The 14341-nt window shown below is 39.3% G+C and overlaps 1 protein-coding gene across 1 annotated transcript in view; it reads left to right on the top strand.

Annotated features, from left to right (window-relative positions):
• Positions 1-13860, top strand: part of LOC133577478 (synaptonemal complex central element protein 1) — a 33564-nt gene extending 19704 nt beyond the window's left edge. Inside the window, exons 5-8 of the mRNA XM_061931348.2 lie at positions 4873-4927; positions 6953-7042; positions 13161-13224; positions 13286-13860. Of these exons, the coding sequence (XP_061787332.2) occupies positions 4873-4927; positions 6953-7042; positions 13161-13224; positions 13286-13309 (233 nt within the window). The 3' untranslated portion in view covers positions 13310-13860. The remainder of the gene's footprint in view (positions 1-4872; positions 4928-6952; positions 7043-13160; positions 13225-13285) is intronic.
• Positions 13861-14341: the final 481 nt, after the last annotated feature.

Here is a 14341-nt window from a genome sequence, read left to right as displayed (position 1 = left end):
ATTTAACATTATTGACTATTGGTTGTATTTTGTGAAAAGAATATTAGCACAGAGTTGAGAAGGAGCAAAGATCTTCAATATTTGTTTGTAAAAATCACAAATAAATCTTCTGGGGGAGGATGACCCCCCTACAGGGGTTTGCTTTACAAACTTTCAGCCCCACCTAAAACAAAATTCACCAGCCGCCACTGATTATGATACATTTTCATTTTAGGCAAAATATAAGACAATACTTTCTTAACAGTATAATTGTAACCAGGAATAAGTCTTCAAGTAACAATATTCAAATACTAACATTGTTGGGTAAGACAGAATAATTTGCTTTTATTCTGAATCCAGTGAAACAGATTGGTGGTTTTAGCTGATATAAAGACTTTCAGGTGTTTATACAGGTAAAAGCCAGTAAATTAGAATATTTTGAAAAACTTGATTTATTTCAGTAATTGCATTCAAAAGGTGTAACTTGTACATTATATTTATTCATTGCACACAGACTGATGCATTCAAATGTTTATTTCATTTAATTTTGATGATTTGAAGTGGCAACAAATGAAAATCCAAAATTCCGTGTGTCACAAAATTAGAATATTACTTAAGGCTAATACAAAAAAGGGATTTTTAGAAATGTTGGCCAACTGAAAAGTATGAAAATGAAAAATATGAGCATGTACAATACTCAATACTTGGTTGGAGCTCCTTTTGCCTCAATTACTGCGTTAATGCGGCGTGGCATGGAGTCGATGAGTTTCTGGCACTGCTCAGGTGTTATGAGAGCCCAGGTTGCTCTGATAGTGGCCTTCAACTCTTCTGCGTTTTTGGGTCTGGCATTCTGCATCTTCCTTTTCACAATACCCCACAGATTTTCTATGGGGCTAAGGTCAGGGGAGTTGGCGGGCCAATTTAGAACAGAAATAACATGGTCCGTAAACCATGCACGGGTAGATTTTGCGCTGTGTGCAGGCGCCAAGTCCTGTTGGAACTTGAAATCTCCATCTCCATAGAGCAGGTCAGCAGCAGGAAGCATGAAGTGCTCTAAAACTTGCTGGTAGACGGCTGCGTTGACCCTGGATCTCAGGAAACAGAGTGGACCGACACCAGCAGATGACATGGCACCCCAAACCATCACTGATGGTGGAAACTTTACACTAGACTTCAGGCAACGTGGATCCTGTGCCTCTCCTGTCTTCCTCCAGACTCTGGGACCTCGATTTCCAAAGGAAATGCAAAATTTGCATGGTTGGGTGATGGTTTGGGATGCCATGTCATCTGCTGGTGTCGGTCCACTCTGTTTCCTGAGATCCAGGGTCAACGCAGCCGTCTACCAGCAAGTTTTAGAGCACTTCATGCTTCCTGCTGCTGACCTGCTCTATGGAGATGGAGATTTCAAGTTCCAACAGGACTTGGCGCCTGCACACAGCACAAAATCTACCCGTGCCTGGTTTACGGACCATGGTATTTCTGTTCTAAATTGGCCCGCCAACTCCCCTGACCTTAGCCCCATAGAAAATCTGTGGGGTATTGTGAAAAGGAAGATGCAGAATGCCAGACCCAAAAACGCAGAAGAGTTGAAGGCCACTATCAGAGCAACCTGGGCTCTCATAACACCTGAGCAGTGCCAGAAACTCATCGACTCCATGCCACGCCGCATTAACGCAGTAATTGAGGCAAAAGGAGCTCCAACCAAGTATTGAGTATTGTACATGCTCATATTTTTCATTTTCATACTTTTCAGTTGGCCAACATTTCGAAAAATCCCTTTTTTGTATTAGCCTTAAGTAATATTCTAATTTTGTGACACACGGAATTTTGGATTTTCATTTGTTGCCACTTCAAATCATCAAAATTAAATGAAATAAACATTTGAATGCATCAGTCTGTGTGCAATGAATAAATATAATGTACAAGTTACACCTTTTGAATGCAATTACTGAAATAAATCAAGTTTTTCAAAATATTCTAATTTACTGGCTTTTACCTGTATATGTTTATGTTGAAGTATTTGGCAGACGCTTTTATCCAAAGCGACATACATAAAAAATACATATAAAACAATCAGTGTAAACATGATCATTTGAGGGAAGAATGTAATAGAAAATATAAATACAAAGTGTCAAGACAGAATAAACTCTCTGCTGCTGCAGCAACAGAGATACAGTCTATAGATATATAGATATCTAATGTATTCATACATTGTTTATGTAGCATGTATATATAACCTCATCATATTGTTTCTTCAAATTAAAAATAGCTGACCGTTTTTCCCCCCTTATAGCATACATACCTGCCAACTACTCCGGTTTTCCCGTAATTAGTACGGTTTTCATCAACCTATTCCGGGTTACGGTTGCAGTGATAAAAAATACGTTTTTTCATTAATTAAAAAAAAAAATTGTTTTAAAAAGTTTTATTCACGAAATCGCGTAACAACAATGACAATGGACACTGCTTCCAGTAACTTCCTATCGAGCCATTCCGAATGCCATGTGCGAGGCTATTTATAGCACCGCTGCCAAGCACGAGGCACCAGTTGCCATTGTTTCCAAACGAGCGAACGATCATGGAATCAGCCGGAGAAAAATCGCAAACGAGTCTTAAACCGAAAAGAAAACTGCAGTCATTCCGTGAAGAATATTCAAAAGCCTATCCGGGAATAATTATCCGTTCCAAAAAGGGTGAAAACTACGCCAATTGCACCTTGTGCAGACAAGATTTTTCGATCGGACACGGAGGAATTAGCGATGTAAAAGACCACGTTGGGACAAAAAAACACAAGTCTAATGCCGTTGCTAGCGATACAAGTGGAAAACTTTCAACGTTTTTCGGATTTTAGCCACAAAAAGGTAATGACACCAATGTTATCTATTGGAATTGTTTAGTACTGTTATACTGTTAAAAGTGTTTATACTATTTATGCTTTCAAGTCCAAGTTGAAGAAATCTTGTTAAATGTTGACAGCATAACTACCAAAATACAGAAGTATGTCCTTAATATTTTTGCAGTGCTATTTCTGTTGAAAAGTTCAAATGATTACATTAGAGATGTGATGTGCCACTTTTCAAGTGTCTGATGGCTTCAATTAATTTTCATTCATTTTTCATATTTTGAATTCTTTTGAAAGGCTTACAAAAAAACTACATTAGAATTGTAATTCCATGCTATTGACAGGACTATTAATTTTAATGAAGTTAGCTTACCATGTTTACAGTATGATAATTGTGATAGAAATGTGAATTTTAGGCACAGAATATTTTTTTACAATTGAACAAGGCAGTAGATTATACAAGCTTGGACAGAAAGTTAATAATGACACCAATTTTTTTTTTAATGGAATTGTTTAGTACTGTTTTACCATTTGTTTACTGTAAAAAGTGTTTATACTTTCAATTAACAAATTGAAGTCTGGTGAAAGATTGACAGGATAACTGGCATTAACTGTCAAAATAATTTCAAACTATTGAAGTTAGCTTACAGAATAAACATGTCAATCAACCCATATGATTTTTGCTGTAATATTTTTGTTTTGAAAAGTCACTGTGACTGATAGAAAAGTGATGGTTTTAGCAACATTTTAACCTGTCTGAATGCAATCAATCATTTTGCGTCGGGGGGCTTCGCCCGCCTGAATCCCCCACCAGGACTTTGTCCTGGACCTACCGGGCCCTGGACCCTGGCTACTAGGTTTTTCTGATTTCAAAAGTTGGCAGGTATGAGCATATAAGAATATTCTATTACTGTTAAGCAAACTATGAATAATAAAACACGCCACAACATTTGTCCTTTATCATAGCTACACGTATGACAAAAAGGGGGTGAAAATCAGTGGTATTCAGTGAGGTAAGATGAATTAAATGTCATTGATCCTGCCAAATGAATTGCACTGAGTGGAGCGGATCACCACTCCAAGATGGCGGCAGTAGGCAGTAGCGCTCCATGCTGCGTTCTACTTATAAGATGTCTATGGTTATAACGTTAGCAGGGAGTTTACAGCCTCACTGATTTAAATACACAGCAAATAAAAGTCACGTTACTTAGCCAATAAACGTTAGTTTACATTCAAAACTTACCCATCTTTGTGCAATTTAAAATGTCGAAAGTTGGAAGTTATTGCGTCTCCGTCTGTAATCTTCGAACTGCGTGCTTTGCATACGGCAATTCGTTTTTTGTTGACCAAGTCGTAGTTTTTATCCCCGAACGAAACCAACTTTGGCATCATTTTTTCCTCACCGCCGCGTTGTTTGGCAATTCTTCTTCGTTGGTTTTCCTGCAATTTGATTGGATGCGAGCTGTGGGATGAAAACAAGGTAGATCTGATTTGATTGGCTGTTGTACTGACAGGAACGACACGCTGATAGATAGACACACAAGTACAAAATGAAAGATGCGCAGCGATCCTGAATAACTTTTTAATCTTTGGGTTTTGGGGAAAGTAGCAAGTCAAAAGGCTCAAGTCCAAGTGAAGTCATTGATGTTAAAGTCTAAGTCCAGTTGCAAGTCTCTTTACATTTTGTCAAGTCCAGTCTAGAGTCATCAAATTCATGACTCGAGTCTGACTCGAGTCCACACCTCTGCAATCAGGGTGGTCTAAACTTTCTGGATTTCACGACACTAAACAACACCTTCAAGATGAATTGAATAAGACACTATTTGAAAGACCCTACCTCAATTTGGAACTTCATTTCTGAGTTCAAACCCCGGCCGAGTAATACCAAAGACTATAAAAATGGGAGCCATTACCTCCCTGCTTGGCACTCAGCATCAAGGCTTGGAATTGGGGGTTTAATCACCAAAAATGATTCCCGGGCGTGGCCACCGCTGCTGCTCACTGCCCCCCTCACCTCAGAACTTTGATATTGAATATCCTTTTATGTGCAGAGTTGTGCCAGAAGCTGCAGTTCCAGTGCAAAGAATCTGAGCAGGAGTCTGTCAGGTGACCTTGTTGTTTGTTGTTTGTCAAGTCAAAGTCTTCTCACCAAAACGTATTTTAGTCTTTTGTCAAATATCGCTTTTAGTTTTGGTCAACAAAATAGGACAACATTTTAGTCAGCTAAAGTATAAAGTATGAGGGGTGTAGCAAGTTGATTCATAATTGGATGTTGCCGATACAATTCAGAGATGATCGTATTTTTGTGGACCGATCCAAAATGATACAGTAACTTTTTTATTGAAGTAAAAAAATAATAAATAGTTTATAGTGGACACTGCAGGTGAAGTTTCCTATGTTGCTGTTATTTCTTAGTTCTTATTTACTACATGAATGATGGACACAAACAAGCAAACAATGATTCATGTTATTTCTTGTAAGGAATGATGTATACATGAATGATGAAACAAACAACAACAATTATTGTTATTTCTTAAAAATAATGATGTATACATGAATTATGATACAAGTAAACATTAATTAATGTTATTTCTTGTAAGGAATGATGTTTACATGAATTCTCAAACAAACAAACAAGTAAACAACAATTAATGTTATTTCTTGTAAGGAATGATGAATACATGAATTATGAAACAAACAAGTAAACAATAATAAATAATGTTATTTCCTTTAAGGAATGATGTATACATTAATTATGATGCAAACAAACAAGTCCTTGTGTGTGTGTGTGTCTTTCAGTGGTATTTTAACTTCTCTTTTTTTAAAACTTTAAACAACAATTAATGTTATTTCTTGTAAGGAATGATGTGTACATGAATTATGATACAAACAAACAATTAATATTATTTCTTGTAAAAAAAAAAGTTTTATACATGAATTATGAAACAAACACATAAGTAAACAACAATTAATGTTATTTCTTGTAAGGAATGATGTATACATGCATTATGATATAAACAAACAAGTAAACAATAATTAACGATATTTATTGTAAGGAATTTTATGTATATAAGAATTATGATATAAACAAACAAGCAAACAATAGTTAATGTTATTTCTTCTAAGGAATTATGTATATATGAATTATGAAACAAACAAGTAAACAATAATAAATAATGTTATTTCTTGTAAGGAATGATGTATACATGAATTGTGACACAAACAAACAAGTAAACAACAATTAATGTTATTTCTTGTAAGGAATGATATATACATGAATGATGATACAAACATACAAGTAAACAATGCATTCATGTGTTATTTGAATAAAGTTCCGCAATGTTGCTCGATAGTACACAGAATATCTCTTCTGCTTAACTTTCAAAACTTCCCCTTTTTGCCAGAAAATCCCGTTTTTGATCTTCTCTCCTGCCATCCTCCCACTTCTGTTTTGTTTGTTTTGGCTACTGCGGCGATGGAGTCGCTCCACCAGCAACACTCATTAAAGGAGCGCCACAAGTTTCATGATTCGTCATTTAATCAAACAATAACGTGACAGAGATGGAATATATCTCTGCAAAAGTCCAAACTTTGTGTAAATATCTCGACAAATATGCGATGATTCTATAAGTAAAGTAGAGCAGGCAGCTGCTCGCACATTCTCATACTTTCTGTAACATCCAGGGAGGTTTTTTATTGAAATGTTCCTCACCTGCAAACCTTACAATGAGAAATGTCATTTTTTTGACCAATTTTCCCAGGAGATGTGTCTTATTTAGAAATCAAATGTTGATGCTCCTCTTAGACACACGTAATAAAGGTGTTTTTTCATGATCAAACATTATGTCACTACTTTGCTACAAAATAATGTTAAAAATACAAATTGTCCAGATTTTTACTGACATATAATATTCATCTTTAATAACTGTTACTGTAAATATGGGTTATTCCTTTACTATTAATCGGTATATAGTGGTGAAGATGCTGAAGTGTAACACGAGAGGGCAGCATTCATTTGCCATGCTCAACTTTCTTGCCTGATTTGAAACTCTCTTCTTCCTTCTGATCCTGCAAGAAAGACTTGAATATCAGGTGGAATATTTTGTCAATTGTTGTGTTTGTGTGCTCCAGACTTGCCGAGGAGATCAAGAAGCGTGAAGAGCTTCTGGCACAGCTCAGATGTGAAATCCAGGATCTCAAGCTCAAGCAGCGGAAGCAACGGTGGGCATTATTAGTATCAACCAGCGATGGGCAGTTCTGCTCTTGTCAGGGAGCCGCTTCTTTTGGCCCGACTCACTGGACACCACATGTTTTCTTTCTTGATGCGCAGCCTGAAGTCGTAGCTCCAAAAACATGACGGAACACAACAAGATCTCAGTTAGGTGCCATCTCTGATTGTGTGTTAGTCTACATTTACAATAAAACATCCAAAAACAGGTGTCAAACTTAAGACCCGCGGGCCACATCATTTTTTTATGTGGCCCGCGTAAGCCTGGAAAAAAATTGTCAATAAATTACTTCATATTTTCTTTCTAAATGTATTCGTTCGTTTTGTTTTTGTAGGGGGGAAAAAAACATGTATATATTTTAACTTTAGTACCACCTAATTATGCAACAAATATTGTATTTGAGTAAATATTTAACTAAATGTTTATGAATTTAGGTTGGAAAGTATGTGTAGTAATGTTAATTAAAGCTGCAAGCAGCGTTGGTCGGGCCCGCGTATTTGGCAGGTGCTAGTCCTAAGTGTCCCAATACTTTTGTCTACTTTTAGTCTGAAGTGTCCCAAGACTTTTGTCTAGTGTACCTACCTTGTCTGCATTGTGTGGGCACGTTGGTGCTTCCTGCTTTTAAGCAGCCATCTTAAAAAAACAGCAGTGCAGCAGCAGCAGCGCAGCGGGTCTTTGAAGGGTCATAAAATCAAAACCGGAGCAGTTATAAAAAAAAAGGCGCTTCTGTTGTTGTAATCACAAGGGTTCAATCTCTCTCCTGTGTTAGTTTGAAGGCGAAACGACAAACGCGCTCAGAGGAGTTCGTTTTTGAAGGAAGGTGACCGGTTTTTACAAAAATTTTGTTTTGAAGGGGGAATAGCAAACTTCCTGTAGATTTTTGCTGGGGGTTGTCAATTTATGAAATGTAGGTCTAAGTGAGACCTACGGAGAGGTTTTTGTTCCCAGTGAGAGTTACAGGCAGTTTTGTAAATGTTTTCTTCCGAGGAGCAGTTTTTTCTCCGTTTTATTCAAAAATTGCTGTAGAGCGCAATTTTTGAATTTGGGGTTAGGTTTTTTTATTAGATCACAGTTTTTGCCAGTCCTGATGTGTGCGTAGAGTTCGGTGAGTTTTGAAGCATGTTAAGGGGGTCAAATTACAGCACAAAGAGGCAAAAGTGTCTGTTTTTAGTACTTTTTTGTCTTGAAGGGGGAATTGCCAACTTCCTGTTGATTTCTGCCCGATGATATACAATTGTGAGAACTAGGTCTAAGTCAGACCTACATACAGGTTTTTGTTTCATGTCTCTCCGATCTTCCTAGAGGGAGATATAGGCAGTCTAGTTTTATTTTTTCCTAGGGGGCGCTAGAGCGCAATTTTGAGTTTTGGGGTTCGTTTTTTTTAAAGAAAGGTAATTTTCGCAGGTCCTGATGTGTGGGTCAAATATGGTGAGTTTTGAAGCATGTTAAGTGGGTCAAATTACAGTTTGTTGTGGCGGCGGAAGAATAAAGAATAATAAAACGTTAGAATAACAATAGGTCCTTATGTCCCTTCGGGAGTCCTTTTGCAATGGGCCATTGCGGGCCCTAATAATGTAATCTTACTTACAGTTGTACGAATTTCGGTTGGAACGTACCGTATTTTTCGGACTATAAGTCGCAGTTTTTTTCATAGTATAGACTTATACTCAGGAGCGACTTATGTGTGAAATTATTACCACATTTCCGTAAAATATGAAATAATATGATTTATCTCATTGACGTAAGAGACTAGACGTATAAGATTTCATGGGATTTAGCGATTAGGAGTGACAGATTGTATAGCATGTTCTATATGTTATAGTTATTTGAATGACTCTTACCATAATATGTTACGTTAACATACCAGTTGCTTATTTATGCCTCATATAACGTACACTTATTCAGCCTGTTGTTCACTATTCTTCATTTATTTTAAATTGCCTTTCAAATGTCTATTCTTGCTGTTGGCTTTTATCAAATACATTTCCCCAAAAAATGCGAAAATTCTTTATCATACATTTTCGGCCGGTGCGACTTATAGTCAGAAAAATACGGTAAATATTTAATTAAAGGTACCGTATTTTCCGCACCATAAGGCGCCCTGGGTTATAAGCCGCGCCTTCAATGAACGGCATATTTCAAAACTTTGTCCACCTATAAGCCGCCCCGTGTTGTAAGCCGCATCTAACTGCGCTAAAGGAATGTCAAAAAAACAGTCAAATAGGTCAGTCAAACTTTAATAATATATTAAAAACCAGCGTGATGTGGGCGCGCATGGAGTCGTATATCAACATGGACGGAGCTGCGTGAAAAAAGCCACCCGGCCTCTTCGCGTAAACTTACCTTAATCACTCGCTCATCTTTTCTTCATCCATCCCTTCGAGTTAGCTTTTATGATGACGCCGGCTGGAAAGGTCTCTTTTGGCAAGGTCTTCCTTTTGAATATCACCATGGGTGGAAGTTTCTGGCCATTAGCATGGCAAGCTCGAACCACAGTGAAGGATGACTTCTCATTCCCTGTGGTGCGAATATTCACCGTACGTGCTCCCGTTGTATCCACAGTGCGGTTCACAGGAATATCAAAAGTCAGTGGAACCTCGTCCATGTTGATAATGTTCTCTGGCCGGATCTTTTTTTCAGCTATCTTGTTTTTACAATATGCACGGAAAGTAGCCAGCTTTTCTTGAAAGTCTTTAGGCAGTTGCTGTGAAATAGTAGTCCGTGTGCGGATGGAGAGATTGCGTCTTTTCATGAACCGGAAACCTGTCGCTTAGTAGGAGCCATTTTGTGGTCTTTACAGATGTAAACACACAAAGGAAATGAAACGTAATATCCGCGCCCTTCTTCTTCTTCTACGCGGGCGGGTGGTTGCTTACAGTAGAAGAAGAAGCGCTTCCTGTTCTATGGGGGCGGGTGCTTACCTTGGCGGTTGCTTGCGTAGAAGAAGAAGCACTTCCTCTTCTACGGGGAAAAAAGATGGCGGCTGTTTACCGTAGTTGCGAGACCGAAACTTTATGAAAATGAATCTTAATATTAATCCATATATAAAGCGCACTGGGTTATAAGCCGCACTGTCAGCTTTTGAGTAAATTTGTGGTTTTTAGGTGCGGCTAATAGTGCGGAAAATACTGTATATATTTTAACTTTAGTACCACCTAATTATGCAACAAATATTGTATTTGAGTAAATATTTAACTAAATGTGTATGAATTTAGGTTGGAAAGTATGTGTAGTAATGTTAATAATGTAATCTTACTTACAGTTGTACGAATTTCGGTTGGAACGTACCGTATTTTTCGGACTATATGTAGCTGTTGCTGAGGGTTTTCATGCTTTAAATATGTGTCATAAATAAATAAATATTAATAAATAAGTTAATGATGCAGAGTTATAAAATATTATTGCAAAATGTAAATGTATTGAGTTAATTGTATTGCAAAGCGGAACTATTGTTGTGATGTTGCGACCCCACGGACAGTAAATAAGGCAGAACATGCAAGAGGGGAGGGTGCTTGAGCACGTTGTCTTCAGCTCCTCAAAAGATTTAAGTGTATTATATGATTTGTGCAAAACTTCAAGCAAGTGATTATTAGAACCTCTTTTCGTTACAAGCAGCCAACGAGTTCTCACGGCGTGTCGGCGTGGATGGTGTGTACAGCAAGAAGGAGGAGTCAATAAACGCCCGTTTCACAAAAAATAACTTTCCTGTGTTGCCGTGTACCGAAAGGAGTTACACTATAAGTCGCAGTTTTTTTCATAGTTTGGCCGGGGGTGCGACTTATACTCAGGATGAACGTACTGTATGTGTGGAATTATTACCACATTTCCGTAAAATATCAAATAATATTATTGATCTCATTCACGTAAGAGACTAGACGTATAAGATTTCATGGGATTTAGCGATTAGATTGTTTGGTAAACGTATAGCATGTTCTATATGTTATAGTTATTTGAATGACTCTTACCATAATATGTTACGTTAACATACCAGTTGCTTATTTATGCCTCATATAACGTACACAGGGGTAGATGAGATCCGCCCAGAGTTCCTTAAGGCTCTGGATGCTGTGGGGCTGTCTTGGTTGACAAGACTCTGCAGCATCGCGTGGACATCGGGGGCGGTACCTCTGGATTGGCAGACCGGGGTGGTGGTTCCTCTCTTTAAGAAGGGGAACTGTAGGGTGTGCTCTAACTATCGTGGGATCACACTCCTCAGCCTTCCCGGTAAGGTCTATTCAGGTGTACTGGAGAGGAGGCTACGCCGAATAATCGAACCTCGGATTCAGGAGGAACAGTGTGGTTTTCGTCCTGGTCGTGGAACTGTGGACCAGCTCTATACTCTGGGCAGGGTCCTTGAGGGTGCATGGGAGTTTGCCCAACCAGTCTACATGTGTTTTGTGGACTTGGAGAAGGCATTCGACCGTGTCCCTCGGGAAGTCCTGTGGGGAGTGCTCAGAGAGTATGGGGTAACGGACTGTCTTATTGCGGCAGTTCGCTCCCTGTATGATCAGTGTCGGAGCTTGGTCCGCATTGCCGGCAGTAAGTCGGACACGTTTCCAGTGAGGGTTGGACTCCGCCAAGGCTGCCCTTTGTCACCCATTCTGTTCTGAACTTTTATGGACAGAATTTCTAGGCGCAGTCAAGGCGTTGAGGGGATCTGGTTTGGTGGCTGCAGGATTAGGTCTCTGCTTTTTGCAGATGATGTGGTCCTGATGGCTTCATCTGGCCAGGATCTTCAGCTCTCACTGGATCGGTTCGCAGCCGAGTGTGAAGCGACTGGGATGAGAATCAGCACCTCCAAGTCCGAGTCCATGGTTCTCGCCCGGAAAAGGGTGGAGTGCCATCTCCGGGTTGGGGAGGAGATCTTGCCCCAAGTGGAGGAGTTCAAGTACCTCGGAGTCTTGTTCACGAGTGAGGGAAGAGTGGATGGTGAGATCGACAGGCGGATCGGTGCGGCGTCTTCAGTAATGCGGACGCTGTATCGATCCGTTGTGGTGAAGAAGGAGCTGAGCCGGAAGGCAAAGCTCTCAATTTACCGGTCGATCTACGTTCCCATCCTCACCTATGGTCATGAGCTTTGGGTCATGAGCGAAAGGACAAGATCACGGGTACAAGCGGCCCAAATGAGTTTCCTCCGCCGGGTGGCGGGGCTCTCCCTTAGAGATAGGGTGAGAAGCTCTGTCATCCGGGGGGAGCTCAAAGTAAAGCCGCTGCTCCTCCACATGGAGAGGAGCCAGATGAGGTGGTTCGGGCATCTGGTCAGGATGCCACCCGAACGCCTCCCTAGGGAGGTGTTTAGGGCACGTCCGACCGGTAGGAGGCCGCGGGGAAGACCCAGGACACGTTGGGAAGACTATGTCTCCCGGCTGGCCTGGGAACGCCTCGGGGTCCCACAGGAAGAGCTGGACGAAGTGGCTGGGGAGAGGGAAGTCTGGGCTTCCCTGCTTAGGCTGCTGCCCCCGCGACCCGACCTCGGATAAGCGGAAGAAGATGGATGGATGGATGGATAACGTACACTTATTCAGCCTGTTGTTCACTATTCTTTATTTATTTTAAATTGCCTTTCAAATGTCTATATCATGAATTAATTTAGAATCAGAATAAATAAAAATTGCGATTTGAATGTAAATTAATTATATATGTATGTATATACTGTATATACATATATGTGATATGTCTGTATATATATGTATATTCATATTCTAAATTGATCCATAATTTAGAAAATCAATTAAAAAAAATATCTATACTGTGTATGTATTACTTGTTGTTGTTTTATATTGATTTTCTACAATTTTGAATCAATGTAGAATCAAAATAAATAAAAATTGCAATTCGAATTTACGCAATTTTCTTGAGTATCTTCTGAACTTTATTATTATCTGTGAATGCAACCAAATATTTCTAGCATTTTTTTTTAATGATCAAAAATAGACACATAAATGATCTGCTTCTCACCTCGACTTACAATTTGAAAGCAAGTCAATCTGTCGGTAAAAAGGGTAATAATCCAACGCAATTACCGATGCAAACTGTTATACATTTATATGAATACATATTTCCTGGTACAAGCATCCTCTGCTGAAATGTGAAGGATTTACTTTGTGCAGGATGGAGTTTGAGAACCATCTTCACCAGCTGATGGAGCAGCACAAGAAGCTGTACTTTGTCATTGTAAGTCAGCCGCAATATCTCCTTCCTATTCCTCGCTAACGCTTTCTTCTTTGCTGCGCAGAAAGACTCGCGGCCCAAAGAGTGAGTGCACAGGTGTGCTGCACGTACGCTACAAGTCATTACACACACACACTGCTTACTACTGCTTTTCTTACGCCAAGACTTTGAGTCATGCTCCATCATCCTTCTTCATTTATTGAACAATAATGCCTTGCTTTTTCCTCACTGGAATACGTTTGACAGCTTTTGTGTTGATGACATTTGTGAAACGGTAGTAACGTAACAATGAATATTGTCCTTGTTTGAGTTGGCAACTACTAAGGGCACGGTAACATGTTTAATAAAGTACAAAGTGTGTTTACTTGAAGCACAACTAAACATCTTGTATCTCCACTCCAGACCACTGATAAGAATCATTTCAAATATTTACAATCCCAGAGAGAACACACAATAAACTGGACAACCACTAAATCTTTGGTTTAATCACACAATCCAACAGAGTGGAGACGTCCAGGAGTTTGTCATGTCCTACAGAACCACCTCGCTCCTTTCCCCACCAAACATCTTTATTTACATTAAATAACCAGCCAAATAGACACGTACACTTCTCAATCACGTCCAACCTGTTAGACTCAATCCTTACATCGACTTTCATGAGCTGACTTTTAGGCTGCATTCACACCTCTGCTACTCTATTCCAGACCATTATATATATATATATATATGTATGTGTGGGAAAAAAATCACAAGACTACTTCATCTCTACAGGCCTGTTTCATGAGGGGTTCCCTCAATCATCAGGAGATTTTAATGGAAGCATTCACATACCATGGTTTATATAGGGCACAGAGTGGGTGGGTACAGGCTGGCGTAGGGGCGTGGTGATTGGCTCATGTGTTACCTAGGAGGTGTTTCCGTCTGTGGCGGCATGCTGATACAATTTCGCTGCGCTTGTTGAGGGATGACAGGTCTGGACGGTAAATAATAAACAGTTTCTCTTTCAAGCATAGGTTGCATCTTTTATTACCACTATTGTAAGGTGTGCTGGATGCAAGAATTTGCCATGTTATTGAATATTCAACATTATTGTCTTTGAGGTCCCAAATGTGTTTGCTGA

Source organism: Nerophis lumbriciformis, linkage group LG37 (assembly GCF_033978685.3).
Source record: "Nerophis lumbriciformis linkage group LG37, RoL_Nlum_v2.1, whole genome shotgun sequence".
Classification (NCBI taxonomy): Eukaryota; Metazoa; Chordata; class Actinopteri; order Syngnathiformes; family Syngnathidae; genus Nerophis; species Nerophis lumbriciformis.
Note: the sequence above shows the minus strand (reverse complement) of the source record. Positions and strands in the feature narration are given on the sequence as shown.